Below are 17,711 nucleotides of genomic sequence, written 5' to 3' on the forward strand. Positions count from 1 at the left end.
GGATTGCTTGAGGCAAGGGAAACAGAGTGAGACCGGATCTCTATTACATTCAAGATTTTCAAGACCATCCTGGCTAACACAGTGAAACCCCATCTCTACTAAAAAATACAAAAATTTAGCCAGGTGTGGTGGCAGGCGCCTGTAGTTCTAGCTACTTGGGAGGCTGACGCAGGAGACTCGTTGGAAACTGGGAGTCGGAGGTTGCAGTGAGCCAAGATCGCACCACTGCACTCCAGCTTGGGCGACAGAGGGAGATTCCATCTCAAAAAAAAAAAAGAAAGAAAAGATAATCGGCTGGGTGCAGTGGCTCACACCTGTAATCCCAGCACTTTGGAAGGCAGAGGAGAGTAGATCACCTTAGGTCAGGAGTTCAAGACCAGCCTGTCCAACATGGTGAAACGCTGTCTACTAAAAATACAAAAATTAGCCAGGTGTGGTGGTGGGCACCTATAATCCTAGCTACCTGGGAGGCAGAGGTTGTAGTGAGCTGAGATTGTGCCACTACACTCTAGCCTGGGTGACAAGAGCAAAACTCTGTCTCAAAAAAAAAAAAAGGGCTGAGCACAATGGCTCACTCCTTTAATCCCAGCACTTGGGGAGGCCGAGGTGGGAGGATCATTTGAGGTCAGGAGTTCAAAACCAGCCTGGCCAACATGGTGAAACCCCATCTCTACTAAAAATACAAAAATTAGCCGGATGTGGTGGCACATGCCTGTAATCCCAGCTACTCAGGAGGCTGGAGAATCGCTTGAACCTAGAAGGCAGAGGTTGCAGTGAGCTGAGATCACGCCACTGCACTCTAGCCTGTGCAATAGAGTGAGACTCCAGCTCAAAAAAAAAAAAAGGAAAAAAAAGATATCAACATGTTAACAGGAATGACCTCTGAGTAAATGAAGGACAGATCTAGGTTCCCTATAACCAGTAACCCAGATAGCTGCAGAGGGCAGGGGCAGGGGCAGCAGGACCCACACCCAGGACACCCAGAGAATGCTGGAGGGAGTTCCTGGTGGGCAGGACCTTGGAAGGACCTTACCAATGACCCCCACGTGGAGCCACTAAGTCATCAGAGGACGCTGGTGAGATCACATGAGCTCATAAACCTTTTTGAACTTCCAGGTTCCTCAATCCATTCATTCAAAAAGGACTCAAGGAATCATGAGCATTTACTAATGAGTAGAAGGAGGAACTAGTATCTTCTAGACGCAGATCTATGTTGTGGGCAGAAATAATTAACTATTGGAGCTGTATCAGAAGAACAGCAGCACGTCCCAGACGATGAGTCCAATCTGTACACCTGTAAGATTCCACTTCACAGTCCAATAACCTTACATAAAATGTAGAGTGACTATGTATTTAAAAGCTTTACTCAATGAAACCTATTCTTAGAAAATATCAACAGGCTCTTGCCTTCTGTTTTCCTAAGATTAATTTAACATAATTAAAGTTAAGAACTAAGAAAAACTGAGTTTCTAACCTGAAGTAGTCACATTTCTTACATACCATTTAAACATGTATCTTCCACTGGCAGATTAAGTTCATTCTGGAAACACTCTCCCACAACCCAGTGTGGGAATGAGAGTGACACCTAAGGCCAGCCAGCGCGGAGCACCTCCCCACCTGTCTACAGGAAATGTCCTGGGTCCCCAAGACTAAGAGCCCAAAAACGGGGAAATCTGGTGTGCACAGGTACCCTATCCCTGGGGTTCTAGCCCCACTGCCACTCCTTGTCCCCACTGGCTGGCCTGCCTCTCCCCTTCAAGGACAATCTGTGTTCTGCTGCGCTGGGAATTCCCAGCACATCCCAGTCACTGGTCCCTAGCTCACACTGGCCTGCCAGCTCTGCCCTCTCCTCCTCTGTCCTTCAGCCTCAGCAGGTACCGTGTTGCTCTCTGTCCCTGCGGGACCAGGGCTCTGTTTTCCCCACATCAACAGCGTCTCCACAGGCAAGGTGCTGTGTCCCTGTGAGCAGCAAAAGGACTGCTGGAATGCCACACACAGTTCCTGAAGACCCTGAAGTCTCGCACAGACACATACACACCCACAGAAACCTGGAATGCTCTTCTAGTAACACTAATGGGAGACCCTCTCAGGAAAATGCCAAACCAGTGTGCTCAGACTTTGGCTTTTATTTTTGAGACTGAATTTTACTCTGTCACCAGGCTGGAGTGCAGTGGCATGCTCTTGGCTCACTGCAACTTCTGCCTCCCAGGTTCAAGCAATTCTCCTGTCTCAGCCTCCTGAGTAGCTGGGACCACAGGAGTGCGCCACCATGCCCAGCTAATTTTTGTATGTTTAGTAGAGACGGAGTTTCACCATGTTGGCCAGGATGGTCTCGATCTCTTGACCTCATGATCCATGCAACTCGGCCTCCCAAGGTGCTGGGATTAGAGATGTGAGACACTCTGCCTGGCAGAACTTTGGTCTTGAATCTTCAGAGCTACTCTCTCCTTGAAATAGTAAAAACACAAAAACTAGCCCCTAGAATGTCACTGGCCATATGAATGTCACCTGGCAGGAACACCCCTCTAGGGGGTTTACAACCACATAAGAGACCCAGCAGATTTCTAACCCAGCATGCCTATCTGACACCTGAAACGACACAGAAACACATGTTCCCCTTCCTGGACTCCTTATCTGCAAGATGTAAATAGTCTCTTCCTGGGGACAGTAACAGGCAACAGAGACACAGAGAGACCTTATCCCAATGCAATGTTAACAGCTAACTCTAGAGTAAAACTTCGCATCATCAGCGTGCAGAGAAGAGCAACTGGTCAGGCAAGACATTCATCCGCACCTCCAACCAACGCCCACTGTGGAGTTTAGTTACCAGAGACACGAAAAAAAGTGGGGGTAGCAGGCCGGTCTGGGATCTCACCTTCACTTCACTAACTCCAGGCACCTAACGCTGCAGACAGGCCAGGGTTTTTATTTTATTCTCATTCCGAAAAAGTCTCAAGCTCAAAATGATGGTTAAAAAAAAAATCTTAGCAAGCTCTCCTGTGCAGATGCTGCAGGTGCTGAGCTTTGTGTGCCTGGGGTAAGAAAAGTGAGGATGGGCCCCAGGTGGTTTAGAAGTGGTTACAGGGCGGACACAGTAGTCCTGTAATCCCAGCACTTTGGGAGGCCAAGGCGGGTGGGTCACCTGAGGTCAGGAGTTTGAGACCAGCCTGGACAACATGGCGAAACCCCATCTCTACTAAAAATACAAAAATATTAGCTGAGTGTGGTGGTGCAAGTCTGTAATCCCAGCTACTTGGAAGGCTGAGGCAGGAGAATCACCAGAACCCTGGGGACAGAGGTTGCAGTGAGCCAAGATCACACCACTGCACTCTAGCCTGGACAGAGCCAGACTCCAGCTCAAAAAAAAATTAGCTGGGCAGGGTAGTGTGCACTTGTAATCCCAGCTACTCAAGAGGCTGAGGCAGGAGAATTGCCTGAACAATAGAAGGCGGAGGTTGCAGTGAGCCAAGATCGCACCACTGTACTCCAGCCTGGGTAACAGAGCGAGACTCTGTCGCAAAAAAAAAAAAAAAAAATTCAAAGACAGGCTAACAGCACTAACCATCACCTTTTCTTCATTCGTGATCTTCAACAATGCCCTAAACCTACCCAGAACCATGCACCAAAGCTTCTGTGAACTGATAGTAAATTAGTTGTAATCAGTAAACATGCTCACAGCATATAAATCAGTACATTCTAACAAAATGTACATGAAGAACATAACTCCTCCTTGTAGGTATGAGTGCACGTGGTGGCTTTCTTCCAAAGAGCACAGTGTGAAAGGAAGGGAGTGACTTCACAGGGAAGAATGTCACAAGTGCCGCCTCAGTCAGGTGGCTGAGGTCAACATAACGCAGACACAGCACTCTCACGACACAGACCCTTGATGTGGCGCAATGAACAGGGCACGACCTCTATGCTCTTCCTCCCAAAAACCTGTGACTCCAGTCTCAGCACCCCTCAAAACCATCAAGGTCATCAAAAAACAAGGAAAGCGGGAGAAAGCGCAACAGCCCAGAGGAACCCTGTCATGGGAGATCCTGGGGCAGGAGGACATGACCTAAACACTAAGGAGGTGTGAAAAACGTGTGGACTTGACTCTGTATTAACATTGGTTCATTACTTGTAACAAATATAGGACACTAGTTCCAGATTTTAGTACCAGAGGAGACAGGTGCAGAGCACTGGGCAACCCTCTGCATTGTCTTTTCAATCGCTCCATAAATCTAAAACTGTTCTAGGACACATGAGGTGGCTCATACCTGTAACCCGAGCACTTTGGGAGAAGGCGGGAGGATCACTTGAGGCCAGGAGTTCGAAACTAGCCTTGGCAACATAGTGAGACTCCATCTCTACATTAAAAAAAAAAAACTGTTCAAAATATAAAGCCTATTTTTTAAAAAGAAGAATTATGAATTACCCTTTAGTTGGCCAGGCGCAGTGGCTTACGCCTGTAATCCCAGCGCTTTGGGAGTCAAGGCAGGCTGATCACCAGCTCAGTAGTTCGAGACCAGCCTGACCAATGGTGAAACCCCATCTTTACTAAAAATACAAAAACTAGCCAGGAATGGTGGAGAATCACTTGAACCCAGGAGGCGGAGGTTGCAGTGAGCCAAGATCACACTACTACACTGCAGCCTGGGCAACAACACGAGATTCCATCTCCAAGAGAAAACTGCAATGTTAATGCTATCTCACACGTGATGAGGAGGAGGCTGTACATGAGACAGCTTCTGAGCGCAGAAGGCACTCGGAGGAGTCTACGCTGAAATACTATCACGTGTGTGACTTGTTTTCAAATAATAAAAATAACAGAAAAAAGTTTTGGAGCTGAGGGGGTAACACATACAAGCGAATATGGAAAAGTTAGCAACTGACAGAATCCAGGTGAAAGGGCTAGGGATATTCATCGCACTGTGCTTCAACTCTTCTTTAGTTTTGACATTTTCAGAATAAAAATTATAGAGAAAGGTTCATCCTCACTTCAGTAAGCTCCAGGGGACAGAGCCAGACGTACCTTATTCACCACTGTTTCCTCGCTGCTAGCTGAATGCCAGGTCCTCATCCCATCGGCCCAGCAAACCGCTGAACCACCGCTAACGTTTCTGCGGGAGTCTCCCTCCACGCTCTTCCTGGGCCTGAGGAAAGTGACACGGCATGCTGCTTTGCAACCAGGTCTTTTCAAGTATAAACATTTTGTGACCACCTGTCGGGAAAGTACAGTCAGCCCTCCCCGTCCATAGGTTGACCCCACATGCATGGATTCAACCAACAGTGGATGGAAAATATTAGGAAAAAAATAAATTGCATCCATACTGAACATGTGCAGACTTTTCTTCTTGCCATGATTCCCGAAACAATATAGTACAGCAACTATTTACACAGTACTGACATTGCACTAGGCATTACATGCAATCTAGTGGCCACAGAGCGCACAGGAGGGAGCGCGCAGGAGGGAGCGCGCAGGAGGGAGCGCGCAGGAGGGAGCGCGCAGGAGGGAGCGCACAGGTTATACGCACACACTACGCCGCCTCAGAGGCAGGGACTTCAGCACCCTCTGATTCTGGTGTCTGGGAGAGGTTCTGGAACCCATTTCCACAGAGCCTGAGGGACAGCACAGACTCACCACAATGTTCCAACCTATCTCTAGCTGAGGGGAAATCAGGATATTTCCAGTTCTCCCCTATTTCAAAGCTGTGACAAATATTCTAGGAGCAAAATCTTTGCATGCACCTTATTTTCCAGACTTAAATTCCCAGAAGCTGAACTGCTGAATCAGTCTGTCTTTGAACACACAATGGACACTGACTGCCGCCCCACCTCAGCAACAATAGGCGCTATGTTCCCACCTGTACTGAGTTCCAGCTTCGGTTTACAAACTCCAAGTACTACCATTTTCTCTGCAATGCACTCCAGCCTGGGCGACAAAGCAAGACGCCATCTCAACAACAACAACGACAACAAGAGCAAGCAGGAGATGGTCAGAAAAGACTGTACAGCCACGAGTGATTCCATGTAGGGAAATTCCTCCAGGCAAGGAAGAAAAGCCTGGCGAAGACAAGAACTGTGGAGAACAGGGCTGCAGGGAACATCCTGGACCCTCTGGGCCGTGAAGACTGGAAAGAGAGGCTGTGTCAGGGCACCCGAGACTGGGCCCCCTCGGAGGAGGAATGAAGTGACAGGCCAGGAGAGGAGGGGGAGGTGCAGGAGGGCTGGCAGCTGGGGACCAGCCAGCAAGTCCTTGGAGCCCTCCCTCACCAGAAAAGGGGAAGCCGAAAGGACAGTGGCCATGGCCAGAGTGAGGAGAATGCAGCATCGTGCGGCAGTGCGGAGTGAGGGCTGCGTTGACGGAGTGCCGCCTGGAGGGACAGCAACTAAGGCCGCAGCACTGAGGGCCGCACTAACGCAGCAAGGGGAGAGAGTCACCACACCTGAGACTCAGGAGCAAGGTCCTGTCCCTTCTCCCACCCCCGGGGCTCCTGGAATCACCGAGGAAGAACTGAAACGTGAGGGCCCCTTTCCCATGTTGCACTGCAGGCCAAGTGCATGCCAGGAGCATTTCAGTGAGGCTTCGAGCCTTCCCTGGAAATCTCATCTGCCTTTCCTGAAGGCGTTCAATGCACAGCTGTCACTGAGCTACGACCCCTTCCTACTGCAGTCAAACTAATTCCAAAAGGGAAAAAACAGGTTGAAGAATGGGACTCTAACAATGAATTGATTGTAAAAACTAAGCGTAGCTAGATGAATCCTGACTGGCATACTGCTGAGGCACACAGCCTCTCCTCAGCCCTCTCCAGCATGCGAGAACCCGTCACTAGCTCCATCAACACGGGAGATGCGAACCGCCAGAACTAACATCCTTGGCCTCCAGACACACCTGCAAACCTCGTCTTTAAGTATTTCGATTCCCTGCAGGCTTCGAGCTGATTTGAAACACAGACTGGGCAAGTCCCCAGCACGGGGGCTGAGACAGAGGGCATCTGATCTTGTCTGTGGAATGAAGAAAGTCACTGGGCTGTCCAGGAACTACATGCCCACCTTCATCAGATGAAAACCACACACTTGTTTATTCTGCAGGGGGCCGTGTGCTCAACAGTGAGCTGCTAATGTCAGGCTTGTCTGTCTTCTTCATACTCAAGCTCTATGGTACTGTTCGAAATTCTGTGGGCCCTCTTATAATCCAATCCTTTAAACAGAAACAGGCTGGGCACGGTGGCTCACGCCTCTAATCCCAGCACTTTGGGAGGCCGGGACGGGAGGATCCCTCGAGCCCCGCAATTTGAGACTAGCCCTGGCAACACAGCGAGACCTCCATCTCAATCAGTCAATCAATAATATAGGTGGCTGCACACCTGTAATCCCAGCTACCCAAGAGGCTGAGGCACAAGAATCCCTTGAGCGAGGAGGCAGAGGTTGCAGTGAGCCAAAATAGTGCCAATGTACTCCAGCCTGCATGACACAGCAAGACTCGGCCTCAAATAAATAAACAGACAAATAAACAAACAGAAACCAGAATCAGGTGTTCTTATAAGGGATGTGAAGCCCAGAAATGTCAATCTTCTATAATTAATTGAGTATCTGTCTTAACACATTCAAAGAGACCTGGAATTTCTTGGAGTAAACATTCCGGTTTAAATATCAGGAAAACTGTCTAGACTAAGAGAATGGAAACAGACTTCGTGCAACCAACATCAGGTACAGAAAATAGACCCCAACAATCATTATGAACCCAAACAGGCCTTTCTCCTCGCTAAGACAGAACACACAGAATCCATCCCCATGTCTTTGAGAAAACGTGCCCTGCCTGTGATCTAACAGCTAGAGACAGAACATACAACCTGTTCTCAACATTCAAATAATCTTTTAAAGGACCTGGTATCACACTGAGCAAGTGAATACTGAGATTCTGTTATAGAAGAATGCATGGCTGAAAAAATCTGAGCAATATATGTCTAAAACTTGAAGTTTCCATGCCAGCACTTCCTCCCAGCACCCTGCCCTTTGAACATGCCTTCAAAACAACTGCGCTGTGCAGCCCGGCAACCACCTGTCATCGTACGGCAGGCGTGGAGTGGCACGCACCGCCCTGGCCCTCGCACCTGCTGGGGGGCTGTTTCTGTACCCAGTGCTCCTCTGCAGCCACAACCTGCCTCCCCACAGAACTGTAGCACCATGTGGCATCCTGTACAAGTCCATTTCCACAGAAGATGCCACGCTAATGCCCGCTCTCTTCCAAACACATCCTCTCAGAAGGGACTGGCCACGCCTGTCCCCTCATTTCTGCAGCACTTCCCAGTTCATCACCCGCTTGCCCAACTCCAGCTCCCACCAGTGCCAATCAGCTGCCCTGGAGCATCTACACCCTGGTGCAGGTGGCTCAGGGGATGAGGGCACACACTGAAAAGAACACTCGCTGTTCGTCCCCAACATCGTGCTGAAGGCAGTCTAGAGGGCCAAGACCTGCCAAGAAGAGCTGCCCTTTTCAGGCCCCACATCTCTGCAGACTGCTGTCGGATCCTTCTCATAAAACACATCTCAGAAGAGCAGAACAAACCACTTCCCTCTTAGTACTGGGACCTCACCTTGCTAGCTCTGGACTCAGCTTGGACTGGCTGTTGGGGCATCGCTGGGGACAGGAACACATCACACTATGCACCAGACCAGTCACATAAGAAGAACTCCCCAAAAGGAGGGAGAAAATTGAAAGCCACTTCTCTCCATGCTCTCTGCTTCTCCCCTCGCCTTCTCCTAAAGATGCAGCCACCTTTGCAAAAGACAGACCCACCCCAGGGAGTGCAGGAGGCCACGCTGCCTAGTTCCCCAACTCTACCTTCAGCAGAAATCATTACGTTTCTTTTCTCCAAAGGGAGGATTCCAAGCCTCACCCATTCAGAGTACTGACCTCAAACAAGGCCGAATCACAGCCTCTGTCCAAACTGACAGCAGGAGGCTGAAACAGGCCCCAGGGTCACAGAGTTCAGCCATCTACCCAAAAAAATATGTACAGTTCTTCCACATGAAAACACCCCTCCTGCCTCCAGCACGGCATGGTCAAGACATTCAGGCCCCACCCCCAGAAAGACATCCTGGGCAGCGGCACTGAAGACTTTCTTACACAGAGTGCTGGGCTGAGCTGTCTGGCAGACCCTCCCTCGGGGGTTCCAAACGTGAGGGGCAGGGTGACCCTGGAGTCTCAACCCCTTATGAGGCAGGTCTTAACGTCTCTGCACCTGTAAAATGGGAACAACACCTACCTTGCAATGAGGTGTCAGAGAACCTAGGAAAGCACCTGTCTTGAGTAGTCAGCTCAAGAAATGGTACTCACAACCTCTGCCCCACTTAGCACCAGACTGGGCCAGGCCACGGTCTGCCTTTACACGGGCACTGCTCCCCCTGCTGGCTGTCTACCGTACAGACACGGGCAAGTTCACTGGGAAGGGGGCTGGCTTCTCATACAGGGCCACCCTAAAGTCCAGTCGCAAACTCACTTGAACCTGAAAGTCTATCTGTCCTCAGGTGAAAATCCAGGATTAGGGCTGCCTCGACCATTACAGACAGGAAACACCGCATATTCTCACATACACACACACACATCGGGGAACTCAGCTGACGGAGATGCAAAAGCCTTGTTCCTGACATTTCCTCACATGGAAATCTATCTTATATTCTATCATTCTCGCTCACTGGATTCAGTGATTTTGTGCAAAAAAAGCTGCCTAGGTGAAGAAAACTGCAGCTATTAACTGTCCATCATGTGGAACTGCTAAGGCCATGAGAAAATGTGCTCAGGCCCGGCGCGGCGGCTCACACCTGTAATCCCAGCACTTCGGGAGGCCGAGGCAAGCAGATCACAAGGTCAGGCTTTCCAGACCCACCTGGCCAATATGGTGAAAACCTGTCTCTACTAAAAATACCAAAATTAGCTAGGGGTGGTGGCGTGGGCCTGCAGTCCCAGCTACTCAGGAGGCTGAGGCAGAAGAACTGCTTGAACCCAGGGGGCAGAGATTGCAGTGAGCCAAGACTGCACCACTGCACTCCAGCCTGGGGGACAGAGAGAGGAGACTCCAACTCAAAAAAAAAAAAATGTGCTCTTTCCTCTCCCCATGGATGCCACGAAATACACACCTGGCTTTGAGACAGCGTCACTGGGTGCAAGTTAACCTCTCAAACTTCACCATGACTGTACACCCCAGCCTCAACTGAGCCTGACCAAGCAGACTCATTCATGTTTTTGCGCGTTAGCCGGGGCACTTCGGGGCGCACATGTTGAAACAGCCAAAGGCATCCCTTTCACCCTTCACCATTTTTCTCAACCGAACCGTTTCCCTTCTTTAACGCTTCTGATTACAACGTATCTCTACAAAATCCACAAGTGAGCTGCAGACGGTTCAAGAGTCTCCTGATGAAGCTACAAAATTCAGTGTCAACTCTGCATTTTTCTCAGAACAGGGCCTGTATCTTTCCTCAGATTCTCAAACTTACGACCCCGCCCCCCCCCAAAAAGATCAAGAACGCCTATCAAAAAGTCAGTTGCCCGGCCCAGTGGCTGACACCTGTAATCCTAGCACTTTGGGAGGCGGAGGAGGGTGGATCATCTGAGTTAGGAGGTCGAGACAAGCCTGGCCAACATGGCGAAACCCTGTCTCTACAAAAAAAATACAAAAAATGAGCCGGGCGTGGTGGCGTGTGCCTGAAATCCCAGATACTCGGGAGGCTGAGTAAGGAGAATTGCTTCAACCACGGAAGCCGAGGTTGCAGTGACTCGAGATCGGACCACTGCACTCCAGCCTGCGCGCGAGGGGAGTGAGACTCCATCTCAACAACAACAACAAAATAGCCGGGCGTGGTAGCGCAATCTTGTAATTCCAGCTATTCGGGAGGCTGAGGCAGGAAAACTGCTTGAACCCGGGAGGCAGAGTATGTGCTGAGAGCTGAGATCGCGCCATTGCACTACAGCCTGGGCAACAAGAGCAAAACTATGTCTAAAAAAAAAAAAGTCGCATCCTGGAAGATAAGGGATCAAGGAAAGTTCTTGGGTTTTCCTTCATTTAAAATATTTGCCTTTTAAATCACACTTCGCAAGCTCTGTAGACGTTTTTCCATCAGCCGCCACGCATCGCATACAAGGCATAAATTCTTAAACCGTGGTCCCCAGACTCTACAGCTTAGCATATGGAAAACATAAAAACATCAGGGATACTTTAAGCAACGGAGAGAAAATACAGAAACACCAGCGATACTTTCAGCAAAACATTTCACCCAACAAGTGGTTTGTTTTGGTCCTTCCCCTAAAATCCCTCCTACCTGTCAAGCTCACTTCCCCTGGGTGATCCTGAACACTCGGCCTCCCAGGGGCTTCCCGCAACGCTGAGCACAGCCACGGGCAGGAAAAGCACCCAAATGCCCCTTGGCCGGACCGGGAAAGGAGATTTTACCCCGGCACCCTCATCGAGAATTTGGAAACGGGGCCCAGGAGCATCAGGTGCTTTGAGCAAGAGCTCGCACCTTCTGCTTCTCTCGCAGGAGGAGGCGCCCGGGACCCCGAGCCAGGCGGAGGCCGAAGGCGGTTCCTCTAACGACAGAACAGAAACGTAACCCCGGAGGTTCGACTCCAGGCTGCACCGAGCCGAAAACAAACTTTCCAGGCACTTCCACCTCGCCGGGCCGGGTGACACCTCCCGGCCTCCCCCGCCCTCCGCGCTTCTGTCAGCGTCCCCGGCCAGGCCCGCGCCCGCCGCAACCCAGGCCGAGGCTTCTCTCCTCAGCCAAGCAGCGCCCCCGGCCGGCGCCCGCCATCCCCGGCCCGGCCCGGCAGCTCGGCCGCAGGTGAGGCGCCGCCCGGCCCTCGGGACCCCGGGCCGCCCCGCCTCGCCGGATCCGGGCAGCCGCCGCAGCCGGCAGGGTAACGGGCCGGCGCGCCCAGCCCGCCGCCGCGCGCTCACCAGCTGGCTGGTGGTCCTAGCCATGGGCCCCGCGTCGGCGCGGGCGCCTCCCCCGCAGCGCTGCGCGGCTCGGCGCCTCCTCAGCGTCCTCCTCCCCGCAGCGGAGCCCCAGCAATGGCCGCCCTCATCCTGCGCCCGCCCCGCTGCCCGCCGCCCCCAGCACCGCCCCGCCCCCGCGCGACGCCGGGCAGGACTTCCGCCGTGCCGCCGCCGCCGCCCGCGCTCATTGGCCGCGCCCACCGTCACTCTGCCGCGGCCCGAATGGGCCCCGCCTCCTCCCTGAGCTGCATTTCCGGGTTGGGGCCTGGCGGGCGGGAGAGGGCCGGCCCCGCCTGGGGAGGGGAACCTCGCGCGAGCCAATCCCAAAGCTCACGGGGCGGGGCTGGGCGGGGCGGGGGGGGGGCGACCTGTCATTCCGGGCTCCCAGACCGGGAAACTGAGGCTCGGAGGGGACCGGGCTCCGGCCAAGGTCACGCCCGAGGTTGCGGCGGGGCTGGGCTCGAACCTGGGGCTCCGACTCCGGCTCTGCGTAAACGCGGAGGCTCAACTTTGCTAGTTTCACAACAAGCCTTCACGGAAGGAAATCTGGGCTATAAAGTCACATTCATACGACAGAAAACAAGCCCATCTTACTACTGTCGATAGTCCCGGAGGCAACTTCAGAACTTCTGTCCTTCCCTAGAAATGATTTTGTGGCGTTTTTTCCCTTCGTAGTTGTTAATATCGATGATGGATTGTTTGTGTTTCGTGTGTTTTGGTTTTTTGTTTTTGAGACCGAGTCGCGCTCTCTGGCCAAGGCTGGAATGCAGTGGCTCGAATTCTGCTCACTGCAACCTCCGCCTCCTGGGTTCAAGCGATTCTCCTGCCTCAGCCACCTGAGTACCTGGGACTACAGGTATGTGCCACCAAGCTCCGCTAAATGTATTTTTTGTAGAGACAGGGTTTCACCATGTTGGCCAGGCTGGTCTCAAACTCCAGCAATCTGCCTGCCTCAGCCTCCCAAAGTGCTGGGATTACAGCGTTCGCCTCCACGCCCAGCTTAACTGGGTTAACTTTTGTTATTGTTGTTGTTTTTGATGCAGTCTTGCTCTGGAGTCAGTGGCCCAATCTCGGCTCACTGCAACCTCCACCTCCCAGTTCAAGCAATTCTCCTGCCTCGGCCTCCCAAGTAGCTGGGATTACAGGTGCCAGCCAGCACGCCTGGCTAATTTTTTTGTATTTTTTTATAGGAAACCATATCGGCCAGGCTGGTCTCAAACTCCTGACCTTGTGATCCACCCGCCTCGGCCTCCCAAAGTGCTGGGATTGCAGGCGTGAGCCAGTGCACTTGGCCAACTTTATTTTTTTTTTATACCGACACATGGCCATGCAGTTCTTAAGTAATGCACAGAGAAAAGGGAAGCAGTGAAGGAAAAAGAACTTCAGGAACTAGTACACAGTGGACTCTAGAACACGGAGCCCAGGGTAGAGGAGCTTCAGGGACAGGGGCCAGGGGTGAGAGGAGGCTGTTCCCTGAAGAAAGCAGCTAAGCAGGCAGCAGGGGGCAGAGGAGCGAGGGAGAGCTGAAGGTCATGGAGGGAAGTACAGTTATCAGTTGTCCTGGGGGCCCCAATGGCAGCCAGAATGCTTGGCCAAGCCCAAGGCAAACCAGACCAGGTAGCCCCTTTGCCCTCTGGAGACACACAGAAACCTCCCCATGGGTCAGGTCCAGCTGCCCCTCCCAAGACACCGCAGAGGGAACAGATGTCTCACCTGGTCCAGCACATTTCTCCGGCACCCAGGCTGGAAGAAGGAGACTGATCCCCTGTCTTTATCTCACCCTTTTCTGCCCAGAACCTCTGTCCATGGCCCATGGATGATCTCAGGCCAAGAAGGCTGTAACTTGGCCTGACATTGTGAGGTCACAGTCCATCCAGGAAGGGGCAAAAAGATGACCAGAACCATTTTGGGAGGGGCTGGAAGGCTGCCTCCTGCGTGTGACCCTGTGCTGCGTGTACTTGCTCCTCCTTCATTTCTGCAACTCTTTTTTTTTTAAGATGGGTTTCACCATGATAGCCAGGCTGGTCTTGAACTCTTGACCTCAGGTGATTCACCCACCTCAGCCTCCCAAAGTGCTAGGATTACAGGCGTGAGCCACCACGCCAGGCCCATTTCTGCAACTCTCATGGCACAAGGGAGGAAATGGTGGTGCAGAGGCCAAGGAATTTGCCCAAGGCCCTACAGCTGGTGTATTAGCTATCTACTGCTGTGTAACAAATTGTCCCCAAACTTAAGATGTGTAAAACAACTAACACGGCCGTGCATAGTGGCTCTCACACCTGTAATCCCAGCACTTTGGGAGGCCAAGGTGGGCGGATCATGAAGTCAAGAGATGGATATCATCCTGGCCAACATGGTGAAACCCCATCTCAACCAAAAATACAAAAATTAGCTGGATGTGGTGCTGCACGCCTGTAGTCCCAGCTACTCAGGAGGCTGACGCAGGAGAATTGCTTGAACCCAGGAGGCGGAGGTTGCAGTGAGCCGAGATCACGCCACTGTACTCCAGCCTGGCGCCTGGCAAGACTCTGTCTCAAAAAACAAAAAAACGCCATGTTTGGCTCACGGTTCCTGCAGGTCTGGAATCCAGGAGAGGCTGGGCTGGGTGGTCTGGCTCAGGCTCTCTCGTCAAGTTGCCATCCAGATGCAGCCAGGGCCGGGCCACCTAAAGGCTACTGGAGGGCCAAAGGACGCACTTCCTAAAAGGTTCATTCCCACGTTCCCACAGCTGCGGGCTGGAGGCCACAGTCCCTCACCACACAGGCCTCTTCACAGGGGTGTGTGTTTTCAAGCCCTAACAGCTGGCTTTCCCCAGAGCAAGTGGCCCAAGGGAAACAGAACACATGCAAGAGAGAAGTCACCGTGTCGTTAATGACCAAACCTCGGAAGTGACACATCACCACCTCCACACATCTACTGGTCACACAGAACAACCTGGTAGAAAGGGAAAGGGCGTGCTTTGGGAGGTTGAGGCAGGAGCACTGCTTGAGGCCAGGTGTTTGAGACCAGCCAGGACAACAAACTGATACCCTGTCTCTAACAAAAAATCATTTATATAAAAATTTTTAAAAAGTGAAATAGTGTAATCCCAGCCCTTTGGGAGGCCGAGGTAGGCGGATCACAAGGTGAGGAGTTTGAGATCAGCCCGGCCAACATATGTTGAAATCACGTCTCTACTGAAAATACAAAAATTAGCTGGGCGTGGTGGCATGTACCTCTCATCTCAGCTACTCCCCAGGCTCAGGCAGGAGATTCACTTGAACCTGGGAGGTGGAGCTTGCAGTAAGCCGAGATCACACCACTGCACTCCAGCCTGGGCGACAGAGTGAGACTCCATCTCAAAAAACAAAACAAAAACAAGGCCGGGCATGGTGGCTCACGCCTATAATCTCAGCACTTTGGGAGGCCGAGGCAGGTGGATCACAAGGTCAAGAGATCGAGACTATCCTGGTCAACAAGATGAAACCCCGTCTCTACTAAAAATACAAAAAATTAGCTGGGCACGGTGGCGCGTGCCTGTAATCCCAGCTACTCAGGAAGCTGAGGCAGGAGAATTGCCTGAACCCAGGAGGAGGAGGTTGCGGTGAGCCGAGATCACGCCATTGCACTCCAGCCTGGGTAACAAGAGTGAAACTCCGTCTCAAAAAAAAAAAAAAAAAAAGAGTGAAACAGGACTACACAAGGGTATGAAATCCAGCAGGAGGGGCCATTCCTGGAGGTTCCCTTCAAGCTAGTTGAGGACAGAGCCAGGATTCCAATCTCAGGGAGAGACAGAAGCAAGAAGCACAGGCCCCACCTGGACCCCTGGAGGTGTGCACGCCACAAGACCCTGCGTTACAAAGCCAGGGAAGGAAGGGCTCTCCCAGCAAGGATCCCAACCTGGCTTGCATTTCTAGACTGAGCCTGCAGCTACTCAGCAGTGTTTTTAAAGAGGACTAGAGGAGGGAAAATGGGAGGCAGGGAGATCAGCTGACAGAAAAGGAGGCTTGGCCAGGCACAGGAGCTCACAACTGTAATCCCAGCACTTTGGGAGGCCAACGCAGGCAGATCACTAGGTCAACAGTTCGACACCAGCCTGACCAACACGGTGAAACCCCCGTCTCTTTAAAAAAAAAAAGAGAGAGAGAAAAGGAGGCTCTCAAAAGACAACAGCATTGGCTGGGCGTGATGGCTCATACCTGTAATCCCAGTACTTTGGGAGAGTGAGGCAGGCAGATCACTTGAGGTCAAGAGTTCAAGACCAGTCTGGCCAACATGGTGAAACCCCATCACTACTAAAAATACAAAAATTAGCCGGGCCTGGTGCTGCATGCCTGTAATCCCAGCTGCTCAGGAGGACAAAGCATGAGAATCACTTGAACCCACGGAGGCAGTGGTTGCAGTGAGCTGAGATTGCGCCACTGCACTCCAGCCTGGATGACCGTAGAAGACTGTCTCAAAAAAAAAAAAAAAAAAGACAACAGCAGGGTCCCTGCCTGCCTCTGGCCCACAAGACTCTGGTCACATGTCTGAAGCTCCCAATACACATTTGCTGGGCTGCAGATACATGAATGAATGAAAGACGACAAAATCATTCAGTGGTTTCCAACCCTCTGGGGTAAATATCCTCCGGTGTAAGCCAGGAGGCGGGGAATTGGAGACCAGCCTGGCCAACATGGTGAAACTCCATCTCTACTAAAAAATACAAAACCCAACCAGGCACAGTGGCATGTGCCTGTAATCCCACTTACTCTGGAGGCTGAGGCTGGAAAATTGCTTGAACCAGGGAGGCAGAGGTTGCAGTGAGCTGAGATGGCACCACTGCACTCCAGCCTGGATGACAGAGCGACTCCATCTCAAAAAAAAAAAAAAAAAACCCAAAACCTATAATCCAATAAAAAATTAAAAAATTAAAAAAAAAAAAGGCTGGGCCTGGTGGCTCATGCCTGTAATCCCAGCACTTGAGGAGGCTGAGGCAGATGGATCACTTGAAGTCAGGAGTTCAAGACCAGCCTGGCCAGCATGGTGAAACCCCATCTGTACTAAAAATACAAAACCAATTATCCAGCCATGGTGAAATGCCCCCAGCTACACAGGAGGCTAAGGCAGGAGAATTGCTTGAACCCAGGAGGCAGAAGTTGCAGTGAGCAGAGATCGTGCCACTGCACTCCACCTGCGCAACACAGTGAGGCTTGGTTTCAGGAAAAAGAAAAGAACCCAAAAAACAAAAAGAACCCCCACCAAACTGCAAAGTAACAGCAAAAGTGCAATCCCATTTAGAAAAAAACACATGTGGCCAGGCACGGTGGCTCACGCCTGTAATCTCAACACTTTGGGAGGCTGAGGTGGCTGGATCACAAGGTCAGGAGTTCAAGGCCAGCCCGGCCAATATGATGAAACTCTGTCTGTACTAAAAATATAAAAAACTAGCTGAGTGTGATGGCAGGAGCCTACAGTCCCAACTACTCGGAAGGCTGAGGCAGGAGAATCGCTTGAACTCGGGAGCTGGAAGTTGCAGTGAGCCGATACTGTGCCCCAGCACTCCAGCCTGGGCAACATAGAGAGACTCTGGGAAAAAAAAAAAAAGAGAAGAAAAAGAAAAAAATACATGCTACATAAATGTGGTAAAAGGCGCAGGGCCAGGCTGGAAGGGAGCACGCTCTGGAGTTGTCTGAGGGCTCCAGGAACGGAAAAGCAGGGCTGAGGAGGTGCTCTTCCTCCATGCTTCTGGTGCCAATATCCCCTGCCGTG

General features: G+C 51.6%; 1 protein-coding gene across 13 annotated transcripts in view; it reads right to left on the reverse strand.

The window, feature by feature from the left end:
• PDPK1 (3-phosphoinositide dependent protein kinase 1) overlaps positions 1-13,816 on the reverse strand; it is a 78,398-nt gene extending 64,582 nt beyond the window's left edge. For 2 of the 13 annotated variants that reach the window (XM_054242423.2, XM_035266496.3), the window contains exons 1-2: positions 13,695-13,816; positions 5,018-5,138 (exon numbers count right to left, since the gene is read on the reverse strand). In XM_054242423.2, the coding sequence (XP_054098398.2) occupies positions 5,018-5,138; positions 13,695-13,795 (222 nt within the window). In that variant the 5' untranslated portion in view covers positions 13,796-13,816. The other 11 variants (XM_035266500.3, XM_078344284.1, XM_035266501.3 and 8 more) reach the window with 8 other exon arrangements.
• Positions 13,817-17,711: the final 3,895 nt, after the last annotated feature.

The sequence above is a fragment of the Callithrix jacchus genome, chromosome 12 (assembly GCF_049354715.1).
Source record: "Callithrix jacchus isolate 240 chromosome 12, calJac240_pri, whole genome shotgun sequence".
Taxonomy (NCBI): domain Eukaryota; kingdom Metazoa; phylum Chordata; class Mammalia; order Primates; family Cebidae; genus Callithrix; species Callithrix jacchus.